At 52.2% G+C, this 24,511-nt stretch overlaps 9 protein-coding genes across 9 annotated transcripts; 3 read left to right on the top strand and 6 right to left on the bottom strand.

The window, feature by feature from the left end:
* Positions 1–26: 26 nt before the first annotated feature.
* PV05_04630 (uncharacterized protein) lies at positions 27–1,830 on the bottom strand (the record flags this gene model as incomplete). The annotated part of the gene is made up of 4 exons (XM_013461052.1): positions 27–748; positions 828–1,568; positions 1,635–1,722; positions 1,783–1,830. The coding sequence occupies 4 exons, from the start codon at positions 1,828–1,830 to the stop codon at positions 123–125; spliced, it is 1,503 nt and encodes a 500-aa protein (XP_013316506.1). The 3' UTR covers positions 27–122.
* A 1,136-nt stretch (positions 1,831–2,966) lies between these two features.
* PV05_04629 (uncharacterized protein) lies at positions 2,967–6,413 on the top strand (the record flags this gene model as incomplete). The annotated part of the gene is made up of 5 exons (XM_013461051.1): positions 2,967–3,245; positions 3,298–3,735; positions 3,794–4,504; positions 4,564–4,667; positions 5,366–6,413. 5 exons carry the CDS (start codon positions 2,967–2,969, stop codon positions 6,411–6,413), a joined length of 2,580 nt encoding a protein of 859 aa, XP_013316505.1.
* A 66-nt stretch (positions 6,414–6,479) lies between these two features.
* PV05_04628 (uncharacterized protein) lies at positions 6,480–7,790 on the bottom strand (the record flags this gene model as incomplete). Its single annotated transcript, XM_013461050.1, has 3 exons — positions 6,480–7,241; positions 7,334–7,599; positions 7,670–7,790. 3 exons carry the CDS (start codon positions 7,788–7,790, stop codon positions 6,480–6,482), a joined length of 1,149 nt encoding a protein of 382 aa, XP_013316504.1.
* Positions 7,791–8,200: 410 nt separating this feature from the next.
* On the top strand, positions 8,201–9,190 carry PV05_04627 (uncharacterized protein; the record flags this gene model as incomplete). The annotated part of the gene is made up of 2 exons (XM_013461049.1): positions 8,201–8,910; positions 8,974–9,190. 2 exons carry the CDS (start codon positions 8,201–8,203, stop codon positions 9,188–9,190), a joined length of 927 nt encoding a protein of 308 aa, XP_013316503.1.
* A 164-nt stretch (positions 9,191–9,354) lies between these two features.
* Positions 9,355–9,866, bottom strand: PV05_04626 (uncharacterized protein; the record flags this gene model as incomplete). Its single annotated transcript, XM_013461048.1, has 2 exons — positions 9,355–9,581; positions 9,671–9,866. The coding sequence occupies 2 exons, from the start codon at positions 9,864–9,866 to the stop codon at positions 9,355–9,357; spliced, it is 423 nt and encodes a 140-aa protein (XP_013316502.1).
* Positions 9,867–10,452: 586 nt separating this feature from the next.
* On the bottom strand, positions 10,453–12,732 carry PV05_04625 (uncharacterized protein; the record flags this gene model as incomplete). The annotated part of the gene is made up of 3 exons (XM_013461047.1): positions 10,453–10,676; positions 10,734–12,523; positions 12,572–12,732. The coding sequence occupies 3 exons, from the start codon at positions 12,730–12,732 to the stop codon at positions 10,453–10,455; spliced, it is 2,175 nt and encodes a 724-aa protein (XP_013316501.1).
* Positions 12,733–13,061: 329 nt separating this feature from the next.
* On the bottom strand, positions 13,062–16,262 carry PV05_04624 (peroxisomal hydratase-dehydrogenase-epimerase). Its single transcript, XM_013461046.1, has 4 exons — positions 15,901–16,262; positions 15,029–15,843; positions 14,569–14,977; positions 13,062–14,523 (listed from the first exon to the last, which is right to left on the bottom strand). The coding sequence occupies exons 1-4, from the start codon at positions 16,057–16,059 to the stop codon at positions 13,198–13,200; spliced, it is 2,709 nt and encodes a 902-aa protein (XP_013316500.1). The 5' UTR covers positions 16,060–16,262; the 3' UTR covers positions 13,062–13,197.
* Positions 16,263–16,905: 643 nt separating this feature from the next.
* On the top strand, positions 16,906–18,392 carry PV05_04623 (uncharacterized protein). The gene has a single exon (XM_013461045.1). The coding sequence runs from the start codon at positions 17,004–17,006 to the stop codon at positions 17,946–17,948; it is 945 nt and encodes a 314-aa protein (XP_013316499.1). The 5' UTR covers positions 16,906–17,003; the 3' UTR covers positions 17,949–18,392.
* A 3,257-nt stretch (positions 18,393–21,649) lies between these two features.
* Positions 21,650–23,666, bottom strand: PV05_04622 (uncharacterized protein). The gene is made up of 6 exons (XM_013461044.1): positions 23,029–23,666; positions 22,894–22,958; positions 22,776–22,836; positions 22,582–22,602; positions 22,303–22,344; positions 21,650–22,090 (listed from the first exon to the last, which is right to left on the bottom strand). The coding sequence occupies exons 1-6, from the start codon at positions 23,166–23,168 to the stop codon at positions 22,051–22,053; spliced, it is 369 nt and encodes a 122-aa protein (XP_013316498.1). The 5' UTR covers positions 23,169–23,666; the 3' UTR covers positions 21,650–22,050.
* Positions 23,667–24,511: the final 845 nt, after the last annotated feature.

Raw genomic sequence — 24,511 nt, 5'->3', positions numbered from 1 at the left:
GAATGCACGTTCTTTCTACGTTTGTTCTATCATACCAGCTCCACAGTAAGAGCACACTGTTCAAAAACATGCGATGACTAGTTTTTGGACGAGACAGCCCCTCAGCACGAAGCAGGATGCCATCAAAGGCCAATCGTGATGCTCTTGATATCCAGGTACTCTTCCAAAGCAGCAATACCTCCTTCCCTGCCGAGACCACTTTCCAGAACACCACCAAACGGCGCTTCAGCTGCACTCACCAGACCAACTCTAACACCAACCATGCCGACCTTGAGGGCTTCACTAACCCTCCACAGCCGTGTAATGTCCTCGGTGTAGAAGTATGCCGCCAGACCGACATCGGAACTGTTAGCCATCTTGATCACTTCTTCCTCGGTATCGAACGGGACGAGGAACGCTAAGGGACCAAACGTCTCTTCCTCCATGAACTTCATGCCGGACTTGCCGCCCTTGAGAACTGTGGCAGGGAAGAAGTTGGGCCCCAAGGTGTTGTCTTTTCCACCGTAATGGACCTTTGCTCCGTTTTTAAGCCCATTTTCGAGGTGAGCTTCCACTTTGATGATACCCTTGCCAGCGTACAAAGGTCCAAAGTTCACTGTCTTGTCCCAGACGGAACCGTATGTGAAGGTCTTTTTCAGCCCCTCGGAGAGAGCATCTGCGAACTTGTCCAAGATGGATGATTGGACAAAGATCCTGTTCGCACAGACGCATGTCTGACCCGAGGATCGAAACTTGGAGGTTATGAGGCCTAGAATTGTCAGGAACCATTTGTCAAATAGGAAGGCCTGGTTCAATGCCTATCTGGAAGAAATGAGAAGGAGGCTTACCCGCGACGGCTTTATCAATATTGGCATCGGCAAACACAATAAATGGCGCATTGCCTCCTAACTCGAGGCTCGTCTTCTTGATCGTCTTCGCGCACTCCGTGTTGAGCAGTTTTCCTACAGCCGTCGAGCCCGTGAAACTCAAATGCTTGATGGCCGGATGGCTGCACAATTCCTGGCCGACCGCCGGCGTATTCTCGAGACCAGTAGTAACGATATTGAACACACCAGGCGGCCCACCAGCCCGTTCAAACAACTTCGCCAGGGCTATCGCACAAAGCGGCGTCTCAGGGGCGGGCTTGCAGACGACCGTATTACCTGCTGCAATAGCCGCGCCGACTTTCCGCGTAACCATGGCGACAGGCGAGTTCCACGGCGTGATGCAGGCCACCACACCCTGAGGCTCTCTGATAGTGAGAATGCGATTGTTCCCACGGAAAGCCGGGATTGTCTCGCCAAAGGTCCGCTCAACGGCGCCTTCGAACCAGTCCACGAAATCGACCGCATACTGCACGGTGCCGAGGGACTCGGTATAGGGCTTGCCCAGTTCAAGAGTGCAGAGAGCAGCAAGATCAGCCTTGTTGGCCTTGATCAGATCGGCCCAGCGACGCATAAGCCATCGTCGCTCTCGGTGGGGAGTCAGCCTGTACGTTTCGAACGCCTTGCTAGCTTCCTCGATGGCTTTGCGAGTATCGTCGCCATTCAAGTCGGCAATGTCACAGATTTCGGCGTCGTCTTCGGGATCTAAACAGCTATGTCAGAGATGTTCTGCCTCCTTGATCCAACATCGATCTGGCGATGAGTTTTTACCTGTGAGTTTGAACGTCTTGCCAGAAGAAGCGCCCACCCATTCTCCGCCGATCAAAGATCTCGTGTCAATTAGGGACGGGTCTTGAAACTGAACGCATGTTTTAGCATGAAAGCTCTCTGGATTCGGTCTCTAAGTCTATTATCTTACCTCGTACGGTATAGACTTCTTGAACGGAGATTTGGCCGTGGAGCCCATTGTCCCGTAAGGCTTCGAGTCTATCCTCGCCGACTTGGCTAATCTTGCTATGCGATGGGTCCGGAGTATGCAAGAAGCGTGCACTGAAGGAGTGAACGGAAGACCAATAATTAAGGGTCTTAAAAAGCTGGATCGCATTGCTCTTAGTTGTCCTGGTCACGGAGAAGCGCCGTGTCTCTCCATCAGGTCCAACAGCAACGTAAGATGTTTGCCGACTCCAACTGCTCAACCCATGCGAGCCATGGTCATCCCTGCGGAGATTGATGCGTGTGCGGAGAGCTGCGAGCTGAGATCCCTGTCTGGCCATGCGGAGAAAATGCCTCCCAGTTTCTTATGGCATGGACAATATATCTCTTTTGACATGTGTACTTGTGCTGAAAATGATTTACAGACTTCAGAATCTATAAGAAAATGACCCAAAAGCTACATTTCCAAGCCTCGGTACGAAATGGCTCCTGACTGCCTCAAGTCTTCTTCATAGGTCACGTGGATACCCCTTACTGACGGCAGCCTTGTTGCAAGTCCATAATTTGTCTTCGGACGACGGATTCCGGAAGAGAAGCACATAGATGTTCCTGAAGGAGGTCACTTTGTCCTGAAATCTGCTAGAAACCATGCTGGTTGACTATGCCCTCCATTCGCATTTCCCAGCATGACAAGCCGAGAGCCACATTGTGTGCTGAGGTCAACTGCAATGCGTCGGAGACTCTTCCTCCGCAGCCACAATGTATTGTCTAGCGCATACTGCCCCGGAGAGTCCCCAGTCGAAGCGATCACTAGCATGCCGCTTACCCGGCAGAGACTGATGGAAGCATACATCAAGCCGTTAGAGCTGTATGATCACAGTCCGGGGTATGTGCGGGGACATATGCTCCTTCACGTTGCAACCAGATCCGGGGTTAGACTTTGGTTTACCATGACTGTGTAAGCCTAAGCGGTCCGTTGAGAAACGGAACATGGCTTGTTTCAGTTAAGATGTTCGGGAGATATTGCTCCAGGAGCACCCAAGCCTCATACAAGCGGATGTCTTTGTGCTTTCAGTCAGCCTGTGTTCATATCTTCTTTCTAGCATTTCCCTCCCTCTCCAGCCTTTGCAGTCATTTATATTTTCCCCGAGTAGAGCCTTACTCGCCATCATGACCGAAGCTCCTGGGCCCAAATCTAGCATCATGCATCATGTCGAGGATGCACGAAAGCAAGGCACACTTGGAGACTTCATCTCCCAGCAACAGCAGCATGACGCTGAGGAGCTTCAAGAGAAGTATCACATACCCATGAAAGCGGTCTTGGAGTCACACTTGGAAGAAGACCCCAGAACCGTTCGCAAGGTTATGAGAAAGGTCGACTTTCGTCTGGTCCCCATGCTTTCGTTGCTGTACATGTGGGCTTTCATTGATAGGGCGAACTTGGGCAATGTACAGTCCCTCAACCCAGTTGACCAAACCAGATTGCTGACCATTCTTGCAGGCCAATATCGCAGGCATGAGTAAAGACCTCAAAACCAACATCGGCAACCGCTATTCAGTCCTAGCCATGATCTTCTTTGTTGGTTACTGTCTCATCGATATTCCTACAACCTTCACCGTCCGCAAAGTTGGGCCAGCCTTGTTGATTGGCACTGTCACAACGCTCTGGGGAATCATCACAATATGTCAAGGATTCGTCAAGACATGGGGCGAGCTTCTCCTTTGTCGCCTGCTTCTTGGTTTTCTCGAGGGAGCTTTAGTGCCCGCGGCCATGTTTCTTCTGTTCAATTGGTATACACGTTACGAGATCCAAGCTCGCATTGCCTCATTCTATGTGATTGGGAATGCATCGAGTGGTCTAGCTGGCCTTCTCGCCTATGGCATCGAGCAGATGGCTGGCGATCAAGGCCTCAACGGCTGGAGCTGGATTTTCATCATAGTAAGTCAAAGGGTTCTTCCACTGCACACCAGAGCTTTCTCTGATCACAGTCAAATAGGAGGGCGTCATCAGCACCGTTGTTGGACTTGCTGCGTTTGCGGTAATCGTGGATTTCCCCGAAAAAGCAGCTGTCAAGAACACCATCGGTCTGCCAGGATTCCTTACCCCCGAAGAAGCTGCAATCGTGCTCGCTCGTGTCGAGCGAGACCGTGGAGATGCAGTCGAAGACAAGATCAGCTTCAAGATCGCCATGAAGCACTTTGGAGACTGGAAACTTTGGGAGTTCACCCTTTACCTTGTGCTGAACAACACCGGCGTGTACGCATTTTCCTATTTCCTCCCTGTCATCCTGAAAGACGGCTTTGGCTACTCTACAGGCAGAGCTCAGCTCTTGACCTTTCCCCCATATGCAGTTGGAGCGGTCTGGATCATGATCTGCGCCTTTACTGCAGACCATTTCAAGGTCCGAGGCCCCGTCATGCTCTTCAATGCCAGCCTCTACATCATCGGCTTGTCCCTGACAGCGTTCGTCGAGAACGTCCACACCCGCTACGCTGGCGTCTTCCTTGGAGTGATGGGCATCATCGCAAATATCCCGACCCAGTGGGCTTATGCCCATAATAACATGGTTGGGCAGAACAAGAAAGGCCTCACGATGTCGTTGATGGTCATGGGAGGGGCTTTCGGAGGCATCATTGCCGGCAACATTTTCCAGTCCAAGGACGCACCGAATTATCGAACTGCCCTTTGGATTTGCATTGCATTCCAGGTAAGGAAGACCGTCAGTGGGAGCAAGATGTGTACAGAATTGCTAACCCTGATTGCCAGATCCTCTATTTTGTGCTCGTCACGAAGAACTTCTTGATCTTCTATACTCAGAATAAGAGGGCTGATCGTGGCGATATCATCATCGAAGGACAGCCAGGCTTCAGGTATACCTATTAGACAAACGATGAAGCGAGCTGCGTTGGTTCACTCAGTTAAGTGCCTCAGGTTGGACTTACCGACCATTTGGTCTTGGAAGGTGTATTGTCAGTTCTCCCATGTAAAAGGCGTACAGGTGAAAGGCCTTTGAAGGAATTCAAGGGTTTACTATGCAATTGAGTTCTTTTCCAGGTCGGTTCTATCTCAAGTCCATACTGGGCAACCTTCGCTCCAATCATCAACTGTGGTGATGTTCAGAGCACCTTGGTGTATCACCCAGATACCTCGATAGTGATGTTTAGCTTATCCTAGAACCTGGCACTGACGGATCAAGAGCGTAGAAAAGAAGTTAAGACACAAGTAGCCTGTGATGTATCTCTTTCGCAAGATAGTATGTCGTTGAATACCGTGCCGGCTGTGATTACGCCCGGCTGAGGCGAACTTCGGAGAACTGCCCTCCTCTCCAACGCTCGGATTGTCTGCTTCCGCTACTGTCACAGATGCTCGAGTCTTGACACAAGTCTCCACCTCGAACAACATGGTGGGTACATGGCAGGAAATGGAGTAGACGCTATAGTTGGATCGGCTTCAACATTGATACAGAGTCGTAACGCTTGAAACTCCCTTGACTGCGTCTTCCGTTCAGCCAGATCTTGTTGCTTCTCTAGTACTTGGTACATGGGCAAAACATGGCTACCGGCTCCAGCTGGAAGATGGCCCGCGAGGACCTGGTCAAGATCTCCATTGACGACGCTCGAGCACTCGCAAAGTCCGCCCTGCAAGCGGTGGGTTATAGCGACCATGACGCCGAGACGATCAGCTCTCATATCATGGACGCACAAGTGCGCGGGTACGGTCCGACCGGGCTAGCAAGAGCGCTCACGATCGCAGACCGAGTCCGATCCAAGCTCGTCGGCAGCACAGATATGGTCATAACGCGAGAGTCACCGGCGTCAGCCCAGCTCGACGCCAAGGGGGCAATCGGGTATCTGTCTGCGTACCGAGCGACGGAGCTCGCCATTGCGAAGGCGAAAGCAGGTGGCGTGGGCATAGTCGGCGTCAGCGATACATTCTTTGCCGGGATGTTGTCGTACTATGCCGAGATGTGCACGCGGCAGGACCTGGTGGTCATGATTGCTGCCAGTGCCGGGCCTTGGGTCGCGCCCGAGGGGAGCTATACTCCTCGCTTTGGCACGAACCCCATGTGCATAGCGTTTCCGTCAGCATCGGATACGCAGCAGCCCGTCATCTGGGACATTGGCACGTCCAAAATCATCCACGCCCAAGTCAAGCTGGCGCAGTTGATGAACGAGGAACTGCCAGAGGGAAGTGCTTACGACGCGGATGGTGAAGTCACAAGAGATCCGTTCAAAGCGATGGCAGGGGCAATGGCTGTCTGGGGCGGCCACAAGGGATCCGGTCTGGCGGTCGCCATCCAGTTACTGGGAGCTCTGGCCGGGGCGCCGGCTCACACTGGCGACCATGAGGGCTGGGGTCTTCTTGTCATCGCGATGGATCCGGAAATGTTCAGACCGATTGACGACTTCAAGCGTGAGGTCGACGAATACTCAAACACCATCAGATCGAGTCGGCCGTTGAAGGGAAACGGGCCCATCAGGATGCCCTTCGATCGAAGCTGGGAAGTGCGTGAAGCAACCAAGGCTGATGGGTTCGTGCAAGTGGAGAAATCTGTCATAGATGGCTTGAGGACTCTGATAGATACGAAGTCGAACAGTCACCCAGGCGGTCATTGAGTAATGTAATCCTGCGTGTATGACCATCCTTCCGCATCAAAAGCTATGAACATGACTCTTCAAAATCTAATCAGAAAACTTCTCTTGCCATTCCTCATCGCCCCCAATCCATCGATATATGACTTTGGAGTCCATACCAGCACATTTCGGATCTTGCCCAGCTTCCACGTACGAGTTCCAGGTAGTCGGACCGAGACACAGCTTTGCCCCGACCCTTTCGCAAGCGGCTATGGCCAATCCAATATCCTTCTTCACATACTCGATCTTGAAGCCCGGTTTGTAATTCTTCGACGAAGGCGCGTCCGGGCTCAGCCCAGGGACCGGATTCGCCCACTGAGCATTCCTGTTACATCCCGTTGTCGTCTTCAGGATTTCCTGCAGCGTCCTCGGGTCCATTCCAGACTTGATGGCGAAGTTGAACATCTCGGCGTTGAGCAAGGTGATTGAAGAACTCAGGTAGTTGTTGCAGAACTTGGCAGTGAGACCTAGACTCGGCCCGCCACAGGTATAGATATTGTGGCCCATCAGCGACATCAGGTGCTTCAGCAAGGGCAGATGAGGATCCGACTCGGCGCAACCGATCATGAAGGTGATGGATCCTTTCTTCGCGCCAGTGGTCCCGCCGGAGACGGGAGCGTCGAAAAAGCTGGCTCTGGGGTGCCGTTTCTTCGTTTCCTCGCCGACCTCGAGGGAAGTGGCGGTGTCGATGGTACTGCTGTCGATGAGAATCTTACCGCTCAAGTCGTTGGCTGCCAGGACACCCGTTTCCGGATGCAGATAGACTGCGCAGACATGCTTGCCTTCGGGCACCATAGAGATGAGCACGTCCTGATCAGGTAACCTTTGGTCAGCTTCAAGTTTCTCCATTTTCATTTCTCATGCCCTTCTTTCGAAAGGTGATTGACAGCCCACAGACGTACACTTTTCTCGGCAACTTCTCTCGAACTGTTACATGCATCGAGCTTAGCTACTGCGCCTGATTCCTTCAACCCTCTCTCAACAGAGTCTGGGTTCACGTCGTAGAAATGCACTGTCGTGGTTGGCGGGAGTTTGCTGACCAGATTCGAGAACATGGGGAATCCCATATTACCAAGGCCAATGAAGCCCAGGTCAGAGGGTAATCGAGGTTCTGAATAAGAGCCCATGTTGTGAGTATGCTGCTGCTGCTCTGCCGGTATCAACACTTCTTCAGTCACGTTGTCAGATTCTTTAATCTAAAGCTGAAGCACTAAATAGTCGAAAGTCTTCAACCATACTGCGGACCAGGTAGGATTCAACCGTCGAGGGTCTGTATTGCTGGGAACGCGCCGAGGGATCCGCAGAATCATCGTGCACACCAGTCATCGGGGATCGACTTTCCTGGGATTGCATATCCATCTTCGCAGGAGACGGGGTCTTGAGGGGTAACAGGGTTAGTGACAGGCTCGGACAGTCACTCTCCGCGTACAGGGTAACTCGGTTGAAGAGGTCAGTAGACTGAAATCTACCCCAGACATACTTCCGGGGATAGCCACTCTTCGTCAGCAAGTGATTCCATCCTCCGCACTGAACCACCTGGCTGGGAGTCCTTTGTGAGCATGCAGCTCCAACTCAAATGCGGCCGCCACTAAGGTGAAACTACAAGCCATTCTGAATGGGCGAGTGGTCAGGTCCCCCGATTACTAGGCTGGTTCAGCATATATCTCTCTAGTATAATTGGGCACAACAAAACACCAAAACTGTGTCTTCATGCTACAAGCAGGGCTCTAAGTTAATGCGACAAGCACAACTCTCTCCTCTGAAGAACCATGGCACAGCAAGAACAAACGAACAATGACAGTCACCGACTGCCGCCTGCAGGACCTGACCAGATCTATGTGAAAGTCGCGGCTCTGAACGGAGGCTTCCTCACGCTTCCTGAACGCAACTTTGTCACAGACCCGGATCCACAAAAGGGCACGACGGTACCGTCAATGTGCTTCTTGATTGAGCACCCAGGCAAAAAGGGCAGCACGAACACCACAGCGCGAATAGTGTTCGACTTGGGGATCAAGCGCGACCTGACCAAGTACGTCCAGCCAGCGACGCAGCACCACATCACGACACGACAGCCCGTGTACTCGTCGGCAGACGCCAGATCCAGTCTCTTGAGCGGCGGGCTTGATCCGGCCAAGGATATCGACTACGTAATCCTAAGCCACATCCACTGGGATCATATCGGCCTGCCGTCCGACTATGCCAGGTCGAAATTCATCGTGGGTTCTGGCACACTGTACATTGTCGAGAACGGCGCACCACACTACCCTCTCGAGCGGATCGAGAAGGGCGCGTTGCCGGTAGACCAGACCATCGAGCTGCCCCCTGTGCCGGGGTCTGACAGAAAACACATGGCAGCCACCGCCCAGACGGACCACGAGTGGCAGTCGATATCGACGCTACCCGACGCCGTAGACTTCTTCGGCGATGGAAGCTTGTGGATCATCGATGCTCCCGGCCACATACACGGCCATGTGAATGCGTTGCTGCGGGTTGGGCCCGATAGATGGGTGTATCTGGGTGGAGATTGTTGCCATGACCGTAGGATCATGACGGGAGAGAAGCAGATCCTCGAGTACGACAATGGACAAGGGAAACTGAAGAGCGCACATGCAGAGTTGTCCAAGGCCAAGAAGACCATCGAGAACGTCCAGGAGCTCATACAAGTCAACGGAGGAGAAGTGGTCGAATGGATAGTCGCGCATGACTGGAAGTGGGCTTCCGAAAACCAAAACAGGTTCTTCCCGCGCTGGATGTACTGATGCACTTTGAGGCAGCAGAGCGTTTTTCATATTTCCTGCAAGAGTTCTATGCTGCATGTGGGCAACACGCGTAGACGAGAACGGCGTACTGTGTTGTCCCCTTTTGTGCTCAGGAGTTTTGACAGAGATTGACTTCCTGCGTACTCCGGACCTTTTGAGTCTCCTCATACTTTCTCCTTCAACTGTCTCTGATGCTCACCGCCCTCGACCATTTCATTGATGGCCGTCTCGCAGACTTTCAACGCTTGGACACCCGACGGCACCCCACAGTAGACCATCGACTGCATGACGACTTCTCGAATCTCTGCCTCTGTCACTCCGTTCCTCAAAGCCCCTTTCGTATGAATGGACAGCTCATGCCAGCTGTGCAGGGCGATCATGAACCCGAGATCTGCAACAATATGCCTCCGATTAGAAGACCAAAGCACAGAACAAAGCACATCAAGCTCGGAATGTGGGCAGTAAAGTAGCAATACTTACTGACGAGGCTTCTTGATCTGCGGTCGAGCTCGGGACGAGACCAAACCTTGCCCCAGCAATATTCGGTGGTGAAGTCCTGCAACGGTTTCGCGAATTCGCTTTGTCGCGCTGCAAGCGATCTCTGGACATGCGCTTCTCCTAGCACGGTGATACGGACCTCCTTCCCCTTGTCATATAATGACTTTTCACTGCTCATTGTGAAGGATGTCAATGGTCGGCGTAGCAGCAGGGACCTGATTGAGTTTCCTGATGTCGGGTGAGTTGATTTTTCTGCTCAGCGATTCCGACGATCGAACGACCTAAAGCGGTTGTTGGCGAGATGAATTCAATGGTTGCCAGTAAATTAGCACTCACTTGGCCAGCCAGTCAGCTGCACATCAAGGTCAGGACTCGACTGTCCGTAGACGGGCAGGTACAGTACCGTGGTGCCGCTGCTTCCAGCGTCGGAGGGTTACTCCCCGACAGACGCAGTCGACCATTTCTCCGCACTTTTGGAGCCATCTCCAGTCCCGGCGCTCCAGTAGTAGCTTAAGGGTGGGAATCGGTTGCAGGCAATGGGGACAGTCGATTCAGAACCACGTTCTTCGCCCGGAAAGTAGCAGTGCGTGCGAGTGTGGTAGTCCTGTCAATCTCTGTGTCTCGCCAGTTGACCACACGGCCACAGCCGTCGGCGCGTGGCAGATCAATATACCAGCGGTTGTGATTGATTGTTGATTGCTGTGCTCTGATCCAGACCGCCGTGTGCTCATGCACGCACCCCAACAGGACCGTGTGGCTTGCAATCAAAACGCCGAAGTCCCAGTGAAGAAAGTATCAGTCACATCAGCAAACGATATCATGGATTCGTCCATGAGGCCAAAAAGCGGGTCGTCCGGGATGTTAGAGTCAAACAACGCTTCTCCCGAGCATTGGGGATTTGGATTTGCCGCTTTTCTTACAGGAAACATGCTGTAAATGGTATCAAAATCGAAGGAAGCCGGAGAGTAACTGGGAAAAGCGTTTTCCTCTGAGACGGACTTGTTAGCGACCAGACGCAGCATTTGCGGAGAACCTTGGTACTTACCCTGATGTAATTCAATTTTGCTAGCCTCCATCAGTCTTTGGATGATTTTCATTGGTTTTGCAACCCCAGGGTTGGCCATGCACAACTGTTCCAGGCATGTTAGGCTCGCCGCAAGGAGGGATCTATGTTCCCTGTTCGAGCCGCTTGCTTCGGCTGCCGAATTTCGCACGTGTATGGTGCAGGCAACGTATATGGCGTAACTCAGCAGGTAGGGAGCGCCTCGGAGGCCGTATGCTGTCTTCCACGCTTGTGCTATGCTTGTGATACTTCGTGCTGCAGATGTGCATCGACCCCAAGATAACGCAGGCGTAGCGGTGCAGCGCAAATGACCATCTGATATGAAAGGGCGATGCAGCAGAATAAGAAGCGAGTGGAAGAGTGCGTGAACATTCATGAGATTTGGAGGAGGTAATGGCGTTGAGTTTCCCTGTATGTCTCGAGGTTGGAAGTCAAGATTGGCGGGCAGGCTCTCTCGCCATGATTGCAAAGCGTTGTCAACTAATTGTAGACTGGCTTGAGCATTGCGAGGATTTGCTCCAACAACGTAAAAGGTGGTAATTATTTTCGTCATGATTTTGGACAGCAAGCACAGTTGCTGGAAGGTCGAGACCGAGTAAATGGGAGAACCGGCAACAGTCGAAGCGTGCTGCAGACTGGGGTATTTGGGGTCGATGTAGGGCATGTAAACTTCCTGCTCCTCAAGGGTATCCAGAAAGTCTCGCGACACATGCGAGTCCCGAAGGTTGATTGCAGCAGGACGACCAAGGTAGAGACTCTGCAGCTTGTCAGACACGAATGCGCCCCAAAACACCCTCCTTCGGATTTCCACCTGCTCGGGGGAGTCGCTGGTTTCTTTCGGGTCAAGATGCAAGCCCAGATCGTAGATCATACGCAAGGCGTAACCGGTATACAACCACCCTTTCGAGGTTTCGCCCCTCGCGTTATAGCTCGAACCTAGCAAGAGTAGTCCAACGACGGTTGGAACCTTCGGATAGATGAGCAGGGAGTCTTCCGCGAGCAACTCATCGCAACGCCGAAAGAACCGTCGCCCTGCTGTGGAAGGATCTGCAGGGTCATCCCGTACCTCAATGCGGGCGGAAAACTTGCTGGAGCAAGCAAACAATGCATGAACCAGAAATCTTGAACATTGAGGGCCGTTTCGGAGCAGATCCCTCATTATCGCTGGACGGTACGTCAGTAGAAGAGTGTGATGCTGCCGGCTCCAATGCAAGTCGAGGAGGTGAGTAGCTAGCTCGGTAGGCACGCCATGTATATCGGGCAGGGAAGCCAGGTGCCGCTCGTTTTGGCGCTGCAAGGCGGCTTCTGCGATTAAAGAATTCCGGATGTGATCTCTTGCCAACGAGGCTGCAGATTGCACCGGATTGTTGCCATTGCTTGGGTTTGGGTGATAATGCAGCGCGGAGGAGGGTCCGAAGCTGCTAGGTTTTCCAGCTTCATCCACAGAGAGGAACGGCCCAATATCATATTCTTCATCTGATGAATCGGCCAGACTTCCCAAACTAGTCCGGCGTGTCAAAGTCCTTGCTCTGACGGACGTGTCCCTTAGATGTGCTGCAGGGTGACTGAGATTTTGCGAATGAGGTGGGAACTGTGCTTCAGCCTCTTCTTCCGCACCGTCTTCATCTGGGAGTTGAGCATGTCCATCCGATATCGAGACCAGTGTCAAAAGTCGATCACGGTCTGGCGAGGCCGCAGATCTGAGCTGCCCAATAAATGCATCAAGCGAAGCAATGTGCTTCTGAAGCTCGTGGATGCGTGCGAACGTTGGTCTGGATGCAGGTGTCAGTACTGGCGCTCAATGCATGGGATCACCTCACCTTTTATGAGGTGCTTCTTGTTTGTAGACACATTCCTTTCCTTGCGTGGTACAAGCGCCACATCGGGGTCGCGCGGTGTCACAACGAATCTTTCGAGTACGACAGGATAGACAAGCTCTTGCGAGTGATTTGGGACCCGCCTGCTGCGACTTGTCATTCATGTTTCCCATTGACGATGACAAGCGAGAGTCCTAACACATGTCTCCGCTGCAAGCAATCCACGGCTCTGAAAAGTCAATACACTGGAGGTAGCTGGGACTGAGACCCTTCATGTCCTCGCATCGTGTATTTCAGAAGGCAGAGGCAGGCAAGCGAATGTCGGATGGAGTTCAAGTTATCGACAGGCCGACGCTGAAAGAAGGATTAAAGAAATGCCGATGAGCCACCAGCCTCCTCGTGCCTCCTCCACACTCACCAAAGCTCCAGGATACTCCACAGCAAGTGTTGCACTCGGTATAAAACATCTCACAGTGAAGCGATACAGGGAGGCTAGAATCTGAATAACTCAACATTTCACACAGACAGGACACGGAATAGAAATCGTCAAGTCACGGATTGTCTATCGCAAAAAGATCCATGAGGCGACAACCATGCTAAACCATCCGACAACCATTGTTTCCACTAGATTACAATTTTGGTTTTGGCGAACCAACCAACTCTGCACCAGCACCAGCAATGCACAATTTGCCAGTCTCCTTGACCCTGGTCTGGAAGATAACCTTGTTACCTTCCTTCCACATCTCAGTCACTAAAGTCTGGCCAGGAATGACTGTACCGGCGAAGCGGACTTTGATGTTCTTGAAGAGACCAAAGCTCTGCACAATATGCTTCCCGCTGAAGCCGAAGAAGCAAAGACCGTGCAAGATGGGATCCTTGAAGCCGCCAACCTTGCTGAACTCGGGGTCGATATGTAGGGGATTCCGGTCGCCATTCAATCTGTAAAGGGCGGCCTGGTCCTCGGAAGTCTTCTCCTCGACCACCGCGTCAGGAGCACGCTTAGGTGGTTGATACACCGTAGTAGCACTGCCGCGGTTGCCACCTTTCTTAGGTCCACCAAAACCACCTGAGCCTCGGACGAAGACAGTCGACTCATTGTAGAAGAGGTCTTCACCTGTATTCGCGTCCTTGGTCGTAATGCCAGTAACGACGATACCAGCGTTGCCCTTATCCACAACTTCGATAAGTTTTGGAAAGGACAGTGTCTTTGCACTCGTTGGGATGGGGAATTTCCTGATCTCTAGATATTGTTCGCCGTGCAGCAGCATCATTGGGGAGAAGTTCGGCAGAACTTCATCCATCGAGAACGGAACCTGAGCATTGAAGAATGGAATGACGCCAAAGGTAGGTAGCACCTGGAAATTGTCGTCGTTCTCGTAAACCAGAGGTAGTTGCGTCCTCCTGGCGCCCAGGGATAAGTTGTAAAGGATAACATCCCGGTCGTCGTAAGCGTATTCTGTTCCGTCAGATGTGGCTTGCTTGGCTTTCTCAATGGCTGCGAGATAATCCTTCTTGGAATCAGATCCAGAGGATTTCTTGCTCTTGTTCTCCATGTTGGCCATGATCGACTTGAGGCCTTCCTGGCCGTTCTCAGGATGATCTGCGCGACCGTCATTAAAGTCGATGATCTTTGACCACTTCTCAAGAACGTGCTCAGGAGTCAAGGTAACATCGATCGGGAAACCATGGCCACCAGAGCGCTGCCATCTGGTACGTCCTTGCCAACCGGATCCGACCTCGAAGAGAAGACCTGTTGGTGGGTCTGGAACCTTATCAGAGCAGAGCAAGAGGACGAGCGGAGCCACGTAATCTGGTTTGAAGGCTTGCACGAGCTCCTCTGGCAGGATTGTTCGGGTCATCTGAGTACCAGCGTTGGGCGCGATGGTATTGACAAAGATGTTGTTCTTTCGACCTTCGAGTGCAAGGGCTCGAGAGAAACCAAGTATACCCAGTTTCTGAGACTGTCAGCGAATATTTTGGATGAGTGACGGAAAACTTACAGCTGCAGCATAGTTGGCTTGACCGAAGCTGCCATAGATACCACTTGTACTAGTAGTGTTGACGATGCGGCCATATTTCTGCTTCACCATGTAGGGGTAGGCGGCCTTAGTGACCTTATAGGTACCGCGCAGGTGGACGTTGATAACATCATCCCATAGCTTGTCGTCCATGTTGGTGAAAGCCTTGTCGCGCAGGATTCCGGCGTTGTTGATCAGTATGTCAATTCTGCCAAACGTGTCGATAGCGGTCTTGACCACTGCGTCTCCGTCCTGAACATCAGCCTTGTTGCCGACCGCCTTGCCGCCAAGTTTCTGGATTTCCTGAACAGTAGTATCAGGGTTGACAAGATCATTGACGACAACGGAAGCGCCGAGTTTCGCGAAGGCCAAGCAATAGGCCCGCCCAAGGCTAAACGAGCGTTAGCTAAAGGTTCTTCTCCAACAATCGCATAACACATACCCAGCACCGCCACCTGTGACGAGCACGACTTTGCCATCGAATCTGATCTCCTCACCAGGATCATTGCTTCCCATTTTCAATGAGTTTTCTAACTTGCCCACGAAATCTGTCGGACCGCTAGCATATTCGGGCTCCGAAAAATCGTTGACGGCGTCCCATTTCTTCAAGATAGCGCCAGGAGTGTACGTCGAATCAGCCTTGAGCAGCAGACCCTTTGCACGCTCCCATCTCAACTTGGCAACATGGCCACCACCAACCTCGAAGATAGAGCCGGTCTCGGTAGTGTTGGAAGGGTGGACCAACACTGCCACGAGAGGAACAACCCAGTCTGGTTTCAAGTTGGCAAGGACATCCGGGGGCATGATGGTTTCCGTCATACGGCTAGCAGCAATGGGCGCAATGACGTTGCACAGGATATTGTATTTCTGACCTTCCTTGGCAAGAGTCTCTGTGAAGCCGACTTGACCGAGCTTGGCGGCAGAGTAGTTGCATTGACCGAAACTGCCGAACAGGCCAGCCGCGGAAGCGGTGTTGATGACTCTGCCGTATTTTTGTTTTCTGAAATGCGGCCATGCAGCTCTTGCGCACTTGTAGGCGCCCTTGATGTGTACGGCGTTGATGAGATCCCAATCAGAATCTTTCATGTTCTTGAAACTTATGTCTCGTAGGATACCGGCATTGTTCAGGAGGACGTCAACGCGGCCGAAGTTATCGATGGCTGTTTGGATGATCCGATCGCCATTCTCGACGCTGTCGTAGTTGGCCACGGCCTTGCCGCCAGCGGCTTTTATCTGATCGACGACCACATCTGCGGCCTAGGAACGGAAGACGTCAGAAGTGATGACCGAAGCATGTGACGGGAAACCACCAACCTTTGTGCCAGCCCCTTCACCCTTGAAAGAGCCGCCCAGATCGTTGACGACGACGTTGGCACCTCTTGAAGCAAAAAAGAGGGCATATGCCTTCCCTAATCCGCCGCCTGCGCCAGTAACCACCACGGTCTGGTTGTCAAAGCGAAGTTCTTGAACCATCTTCAGGTGCGGCTCATGCGGATGCGCTGGGGATAGAAACCAGTCGGACTAGGTCGGAGTGTGAAGGGAGGTCTCGAGCAGAATATCAGGACGAGGAGAAAGAAGATGGATTCTAAGCAGACGAGACAGCAGAGCGATGGATTTCGACAAAAACAGAAGCCGAAAGACAATGGAGTAGATGACCTTCTGCTGAAGGAAACAAGCAGTTGTTTTGTGAAGACTGGAACGTCAGCCAATCCGAATCTGGAAATGCCATGAAAGAGAGCCGAGGCATTTGAACCGAGGCACATTCTAGATCACGTGAGTGGGCTTCGGAGTGAGAGAGCTGTCTGACCGGCAAACTTGACTCCCACAGGACCAATAATTAGTGTAATTGTGAATGATCTTGCCAAAGTTCACTGTCAGACAGCCTGACGGTTTAGGCACGTGATGTCGGCAGCCCCAGCTTTGCTCCCTTCATTGGCCCCACGAAGTAATCCTCAATCCTCGTCCCGGTCGGTAAGTGAAAACACCGTCCACCGTGACTGGGTCTCTCTTCCGAATCACTTTCGGCATGTGAAATACGAGTACCTGGTAGGCAAAGGAACGCCGGGGATTCATGTCCAAACAGATTATCCAAAACACGGTACCTTGCCGCAAAGATTGTGTCAGCAGCATACTAGATGAATACCTATTGCAGAAAGGCAACCAAAAGTCATTAAACGGGCTTCTGGAGCCTAACACAGTCGTGCACAGTACACTCCGGGGTAAGGTCATTCATGAATTACTGTGTAGGGTCGGCCTACTCTCCGCATCTCGTGGGCCACATTCTCCCTCCATCTGCTTTTGCTGCAAAAGGTCGAGTATCAAACACAAATTTCCATCCACACTTAGTACATCATCGAAAATTCCTTGACCTTGAATTGAAAAGTCAAACCCTGTCGAAACTCTGCAAGCCGCTCAGGATGCCTGAAATCCAAGATGACAAAGGCCAATACGTGATCCCGTTCATCCTCTCCCTGCTCTCCAAGCATCAATCCAAGCACTCCAGCAACCCGAACCCGCCTCCCTTCTTCATCGGCCTCAATGGCGTCCAGGGCGCCGGCAAATCCGTGCTGGTCGACATTCTGAAGAAAACGCTCTCCTCGTCACCACACAATCTCCCGACGGTCGTTTTCTCCCTGGACGACCTGTACCTCACGCACGCAGACCAAGTCGCCCTGGCCCAATCGCACCCGGACAACCCACTCGTCCAACACCGAGGCCAGCCCTCGACGCACGACATCCCCCTTGCACTGTCCGTCTTCGCGAGTCTGAAGGCCAACAACCCCACCAAAATCCCCCAGTACAACAAAGCCGCCTTCTCGGGCCAAGGCGACCGTGTCCCCGAGAGCGAGTGGGAGCAAGTCAACACCGACCCTTCCAACCCAGTCCGCGCGGTCCTGTTCGAAGGCTGGTCCGTCGGTTTCCGCCCTCTTGATCCCAAAACACTCCAATCCAAACACTCATCTGCCGTCTCTGCGCTGCAGAATTCCACCCCATCGAATCCTTACCGGGGCCGTTTAGGCCACAACACCCTGGAAAGCGTCACCGCCATCAACGACGCCCTCAAGTCCTACGACGAACTGACCTCGCAACTCGATGCGTTTGTGCACATCGACGCCGCGGACCCGCTGTACGTGTACAAATGGCGGCTCGAGCAGGAAGCCAACCTGCGCGCCACCAAGGGCAGTGGCATGACGGACGAGCAGGTCAAGCACTTCGTCGACGGATATTACCCGGCCTACGAGCTGTACACCGACACGGTGCGGGCGGGCGTGTTCAAGGACACCACGCCAGACTGGCAGGGCAGGCAGCTACGACTAATTGTTGGCGAGGATCGGAAGGTCAAGGAAGTAGTGACAATCTAAAGGGGAAAGCCATGGAGGGGCTAGTACCTAGGTAATAAAGTGCCGATCAGTGTCGGCCATGTCCTCTCTCTTTTCTCTTACCGTGACAGGCATTCGGCTTGAGGATGATCTCAGATCCCAGCCAGCCATTGCGAAGGAGTGTGTCAGCCTTCAAGGCTTGAATCAAGATGACGATGCCTGTTTGCGAGTTGTCCTTTTTGGCGTTTTGGCGTTCCCGTCCATGTCGATCAAGTGTCGTTTGCGAACTCCCCTTGACTGAAAAGCGTAGCTGGTCTCTGTCGGCTTCCAGGGAAAAAGCCGTGCTTTAGGCGGGCTTTCAAAGGCATGGGGGGAAAAAGGAATTTTGAACTTCGGACTGTTGGCACAAGTCACTCCAAGTCAATTTTTCCCTGGGATCTACACAGTATACCAGTACAGTTTACACCCAGCAAGGATTGTACGGATACTCACGGGATACTCTACTCGCTACTTTTCTGGTCCCTTTTCCCTTGCATGCCCCACCCAACTACGGAGTACTCAAGCGACATCTACTTGTACTAGCTACGCTCGTACGGAGTACATCATTCCAAATCCATGCGCCTTGGAAGCCAGCACAGAAGTCATTTGTGGCATTTTACAAATAGTGATTCGCTTCATTTGACGGGCTGGGGGCTGGGCTTTTCCGATCGGTGAACCATGTCCTGATGGAGTTGCGTTGGCTGCTGTTCGAGGTTAGCGCAATCACGGGGACGGAATGTGCTGCGCATGCAACCTTGGTGTTTTCAAATACTCGACGACTCGTACAAGGGAGGCCGTAGTAACTAGTATTTGCATTCGGTCCTTCTATTACCGAGAAGAGTAGTGAGATCCCGGTCGACAGCAAGCTTGGAGTTTCTTTTTAAAACGGTTGAAATCGGAAAGATCTTCGGTTCGACAAGCGGTCAGCGTTCTGTGCTTTGCAACTAAAAAGACCTAGCCGTGCAAGCTTAGGTGCCAGCAGTCGTGGCTATCATGCCTCGATGCGAGTGCCCCGCAACACCTGCGTACTGTAAATCGTCGCATACGATCTACACCGCCGTCTCTTGTGTTTATGCAGACCCTAGTCATGATTGTCCCGTGTTTTGACGATGCGCTAATAAATGGCGAACCACCGACCTTACGGATGGGAGTTACTGGTACCCCTCCACGCCCTCGCACTGTACCTCTCTGTACCTCCTGTGGTGCTCCGTACTCGTACAGCACAGTCATTCCGAAAACACCCCACTTCTGCTCGCTGGGTGAGCCAAGTCTAACGTTTGCCAGCTGTGGGATTATTATTTGGATTTTGTTATTTTTCGGGAGGGCAGGATTTACCCAGGAGTGCCAGGGTTGTGGAGTCACCATGGGAGTTCTCGGGGCACATCTGGTCCCCTCCAGTACTCGTAGAGGATCATTCACATTGCTTACCAGGATCATCATGGATACTCTGTACTATTTTTTCCCAGGCTTACCTCGAGCCCGTGTGTCGGTGTGCGTCAAGGACATTTTTTCGAGACCCTACGGAGTAGGGTCTTTTGGCGTTCGTCCCGACACAATTCTCTCGCCTGGAAATGCCCATTGCGCAGGCCGTCTGCCCCCAAAACGAAAAAAAGAGCAACATCCCGCATAGCTCCGATCATGGCCTTTTCCATCTGGATTTGACCAGAGATTTGCAGTTTCCCCCTCGTTCATACGGCGCATTCTGATATGCGACAGGAAGTCGGTCCCAGGCTTTAGCTTGAACTCTATTCGTACGACAAAAAGCGATCTTCACGGAAAAGGGAGCAAGAAGCGACGGCGATGACGGTCTAAAAGGACCAGAGACCAGCGATAGCCGAGTGCGAGGAGGGGGGGAGACTGTCCATGACAATAAGGTTCTCGGGCCCGAAGGTCGTCGTTGCTGTTGCGAGACAGAGAATACTACGAGTAGTAACCGGTGAATAACCCAGGCCGAGGATCACAGTCGTGGGTTGATTACCTACCTACGTGATACCTACCAGGTATGTCCCATGCCATACGGAGTAGGCCAAATTGAGGCACGATCATACCTTGGCATCGATTTGTAAGGAAGATCTACTACGTGAGATCTCGCCAGATCTACACAGTGACATCCCAGTTTGGTCCAGGTAGTGAACGACCAGATAAAAACTCCAAGATCTTGTGAGAACATATCAAAGACGGCGGCAACTTATTATCTTGCATTGAAGTTCTAAATACTATTTTAGAAAGAGAACTTTTAGGTAAGCGTTGGTTAAAGTCCTTAGCTAAGCTCATTAACCAAGACGTCTGAATTCGAAGCATCTTCGAGCCATCTCTAATTATGGAATCCATACCAAAGTAGGCTGCGGAGGTTATGTCGTATTTGGCTCCTTTCTCATTCTCTACATCGAAGCTTCATTAAACGAGACGTCGGCGAGGGTATCAAAATATCGTCTCGTAGCATGTCGACGACAATTGCTACGGAGACCGTGTCCATTCCTCAAAGGAACCACTGAGGTTTCAGAGTGCTGTTGGAGCTGGAGCTGTACCCGACCGAGCAAACCCTCCGGGTCAAGCAGATTTCTTCTTCAACCGCCTCCAGCTGCATGTTCAACTGTGTCCAGAGAAGACATGGCACAGATCATGCGTTCCGGCGTGATCATATTGGTAAAATGCCCATGGCGTTCTGCCACTTCACGTCAAGGGGCCTCCAAGTCGGCAGCAATAAGAGATAAGCGAGCTAACCCCCATTGGAGTGTGGTATGCGAGATGCCTCTGCCCTAATCACATTCCCAAACCTCTCGTCCTTCTTTCGATGTTTCCGGGCGCAACATCGACAGGTGACCAGTAGAAATGGTCCGTTTCCCTGGCGGTGACAAGGTTGAGGTCTTCTTGTCGGCTGCCCAGGCAAGGGGGGTTTACTTGGGTCGCTGAGCAGAACCGAAGATTGGACCGTGGATCGGGTCAGCCGAATGTCGGCCCAGTGACAGCGACGGTTGGACAAAACTCTTCGCTAAAAGATGCTTGGTTGTAACTCCTCAAGAAAAGGCAACCCATCATTATTGGGCTGGGCTTCCTTCGCAGCTGGGATGTGCAAACGGATGTGTTAAAAGGATGGCGAGCACGAACCCCCTTCTTCCCGGGAACCTCGGAATGGTGCTCGGTTAACATTGCTCCCAGGAGGTCCCTCTAGTCGAAAAGCTATCCTGCTCGCTGGTACTCGTACCGCTGACACCTTCTCTTCTGGCCCCATGAGTTGCAAGCCGTCTTTGGCAGGCCTCGGATTTCTTTCCCGCCGGGCATTACACTTGTTTTTTCCCCTTCCAACTTGGACCTACGAGGACATTCTTGTGGTGGCCACAAAACACCATGACGTCAATTTGTAGCTCATGCACAAGTCCTCCAAAAGAACGATCGTCAGTGTGCCTTCGGCCGAGTTGAAGGGATTCTTGTATAGGGCCAGAAGAATTCGAGGAGAATAGCCACCCCTTCACGACCAAAGACTCAATGATTCGACCACTTTAAGCAGCTTCATGATGGCTTCCGTCCACGTCACCTATATGCCAAGAGCCACGCCGATCAACTAGTAGACTCGCTGTACACTAAGGGATCAACCATACATATAGCACGCCGTCCCCAGTGGCGTTCATAGGCATTGCTCATCGACATCAACGACGGAATTCACACACAACGCCGGATGGGCGTCACGCTCTCGAGAGCATCGCGTCTACTGGTAGGTGCTGCACGCAGGGTTTATGCAGAAACAAACGAGATGTCCACTCACATAGACCAGGACCAGCACATAGCCTGGGGCATTACTCCATAATAGAGCTGCGTGTACCATTCCCATTTTGCCATGCTGATACGAGTACTAGTAAGACCGCCATTTCGTAAGTGGGGTTTGCCCTCTCTGCCTGCTAAGGACGACAGATATTGACAACCTCTCCACCACGTGGAATCGACCCATAACCAGGTCAGAGCCATTGTCACTAGACTCTTGCTCCTACAAAACGCCAAAAGCAACATTACTTTAGCATATGAAACCTGTCAATGCAGCATGCCACCCCTCTCAATGATGACACTATCCTGACGCACATTTTCTGGCTACATAAGCCACGGACTCAAATCATATCTTCTTGCTATTGATGCCCTTGAGATAGACGTCACTGAAAGCAAAGGTCAGCACGTATTCTTGACTGTAGAAAGAGAAAGAAAAACACAAGGACGGCCAGGAAAGTGCTTCTATCTCCCGAGGTATATGCAGGCCTATCACATGAAAAACCATAGCCGTGGATCGGCCTGGGTCGGGACGTGTGATCTGAGCTTGCTTGACGGGAGGCGAGGCCCCATTAGTCGGGGAGAAATTGCAGAAACTTACAAGATCAGCGTTGCGTCCGGAGGGATCAAGCCAGGAAAACCCCTGTATAGAGAGATATCTGTTAGTCTTGGGGGTCTGTACTCGTACGAGAAGTCTTCAGGCGGATTTCTGCCAGCAATGGTTCATGCAAGTTTCTTCAACTTTGCACCGAAAAGGCATCGCGTGGGGCGGCAGCACGCTGCATCCCCTGATCATGCATGGTCTTGACGAAAGAAACTTCAAGATCGAGCCAACGAGAAAGCTGGCCTCAGCCTGTGGGGTTGGTGTTGGAGAACTGACCTGTCGCCGTATGCCATGCGTCTAGAACCAAGTCAGCACACTGTTCAATATAGTCACACATGCGGTAGGATAACATCGATGTCAAAGAGTGGAGATCGAGTTCCAATCCCAGAGAGCAGAACCGACTGTGAAGCCATCCGAAGTTTCGGAGCAGGGGTCCGACACCGATAAAGCAAGGGTAGGATACGACTCACCCAGGAATGGTCAAAGTGCACTTTTCTCCCAATGACATCTGAAGAACGCCCTGGTCCCAGCCTTTACGAAGTTAGGAGGGGGGATCTCAGAAGCTGAAGCCCGAAATAAGGGACACACCTGGAATCACCCGTCCAACGCCGATTTGAGTCTTGAAATCTCCACGGCCAACAGAGCTGTCGAATCTGATATGATAAAGATCAGTACCCGTAGTGGCGACGAATAGACGGGCTCGCATCCTGAAGAGTAACATACTGCTTGCCCTTGTATCCGTTGGCGGCCTTGGAAGGCTCATGTAGCCAGCCGGTATACTGGATGGTGACTTCATCGCCAGTCTTTGGGTAGTCAGTTTTGTTCCCAGGTTGGATCACTTTCTTTTCGAGCTGAGTGGCCATGGCTGTGGTAGTCGTGAACGAGACAGACTTGGTAACTGCGAAGCGAGGCTGAAGCACCCGAAGGACGAGCCTGGTAGCAATGGTGACGGTGCTGTGGTAACGAGTTTGATGTCGGAGGAGGGCCAAAGGAAGTGAATCTGAAAGGTTGATTTATTCAGACGATACTGGAGTATGGGAAATGGGGGACAACCACAATGTTTAAAAGGTCTCCGGTACAGAGGCTTGGCGTGGATGAGATAGGCAGGACGCACAGACACGAGCAGGTAAGGAAGGTCAGTGGCCAGTCGGCGTTGGATGGTCCTGTTTCCAGGCAAGAATGGCCGTGGTATTGTGGTCTGGCGGTGACGCTGACAGGAACGAATGCGTCAGTTGATCAGGGGAGAGTCTTCATGATGACTTGTGCAGCTCCGAGAATATGACAGGTGCAAGCCTGGCTTTAAAGTGGAATACAAGATGCGCGCCTTGGACGAATGCAGTCGATGGGACCATAGGACAGATCCTAGATCGGACAAGGAACTGGCGAAAAAGGCTGGAAGAAGCAAACGTAGGGCTACTGGTAGTATGCAATCAGCCAGCTAGGTACGTACCTAGTGGGGGGCTCATCAGGCTCTGACAGCGTATGAGAGACGACTAGGATGGATTCAGGTGCCGAAAACTTTACCCTCTGTTCGGGCACGACACGACTGGCGCAGGGATCAGGGATGATGGATTTGTGACAAGGGAAATAAATGGATTTTTGAAAAGGGAAGATCGAGAAAAACGTCAACCGGGCCCGTCAATGGGATGTGGATGTGACAATGGCGGGGCAGACGAGGAGGGTCGCGGAAGGTGTCCTCAGTGTTCTGACGAAGGAGGCCGAGTTTGGAAGGGAGAATTAATATGGAGATGGGCTTCTGTGGGCAAGCACCCACTCGCGCCACTTTAGCCCGTGCCCTTGCTAGATGTGCCCCCCTTGTAGTCCGTAATGATGATGGCATACCACGAACAAAGGCGGCGGTGAAGACCAAGGTGCACTGAAGGGGCAGCACGGGCAATCAGTCTGGAGGAGGAGGGGCTGGCTGCTGTATCTTTTGGCTTGACAGTGTCTGTTTCTTTTGCCTTTTCTTTGACAGCCTCCTCCTTTTCCGAATATCACAACCGACAGTGTCAGCTGTCACTTTTAGTTCGGATCTCTCAGGCTGCAGCAGGCTAAAGGAGAAGACAGCATGGGATGTCGCCCTTGGGTACGGATAATCAGCCACCGTGACTACTCCAAGTGTGTCCTTAGGGGCTGTTGTCCGACTTGGAGCAAGCATACTCGTGCTTGGGGCACTGCATCTTGCAGAGTCGTGACGGAAGATCCT

This window comes from Exophiala xenobiotica, assembly GCF_000835505.1.
Source record: "Exophiala xenobiotica strain CBS 118157 unplaced genomic scaffold supercont1.3, whole genome shotgun sequence".
Lineage (NCBI taxonomy): Eukaryota > Fungi > Ascomycota > Eurotiomycetes > Chaetothyriales > Herpotrichiellaceae > Exophiala > Exophiala xenobiotica.
The sequence above is the reverse complement of the archived record's forward strand: the minus strand, read 5'-3'. Positions and strand labels throughout refer to the sequence as shown.

Bases quoted from the DNA above. Each gene is read 5' to 3' on its own strand.
- PV05_04622 (XM_013461044.1), bottom strand. From the start codon at position 23,168: ATGGCCACTCAGCTCGAAAAGAAAGTGATCCAACCTGGGAACAAAACT. The intron at 22,603-22,775 runs GTGAGTCGTATC...ACTTGGTTCTAG, and splicing joins TGCACTTTGACCATTCCTGG to ACGCATGGCATACGGCGACA. The intron at 22,345-22,581 runs GTCAGTTCTCCA...CTCTCTATACAG, and splicing joins CGCATGGCATACGGCGACAG to GGGTTTTCCTGGCTTGATCC.
- PV05_04623 (XM_013461045.1), top strand. From the start codon at position 17,004: ATGCCTGAAATCCAAGATGACAAAGGCCAATACGTGATCCCGTTCATC.
- PV05_04624 (XM_013461046.1), bottom strand. From the start codon at position 16,059: ATGGTTCAAGAACTTCGCTTTGACAACCAGACCGTGGTGGTTACTGGC. The intron at 15,844-15,900 runs GTTGGTGGTTTC...TTCCGTTCCTAG, and splicing joins GTGAAGGGGCTGGCACAAAG to GCCGCAGATGTGGTCGTCGA. The intron at 14,978-15,028 runs GTATGTGTTATG...ACGCTCGTTTAG, and splicing joins GTCACAGGTGGCGGTGCTGG to CCTTGGGCGGGCCTATTGCT.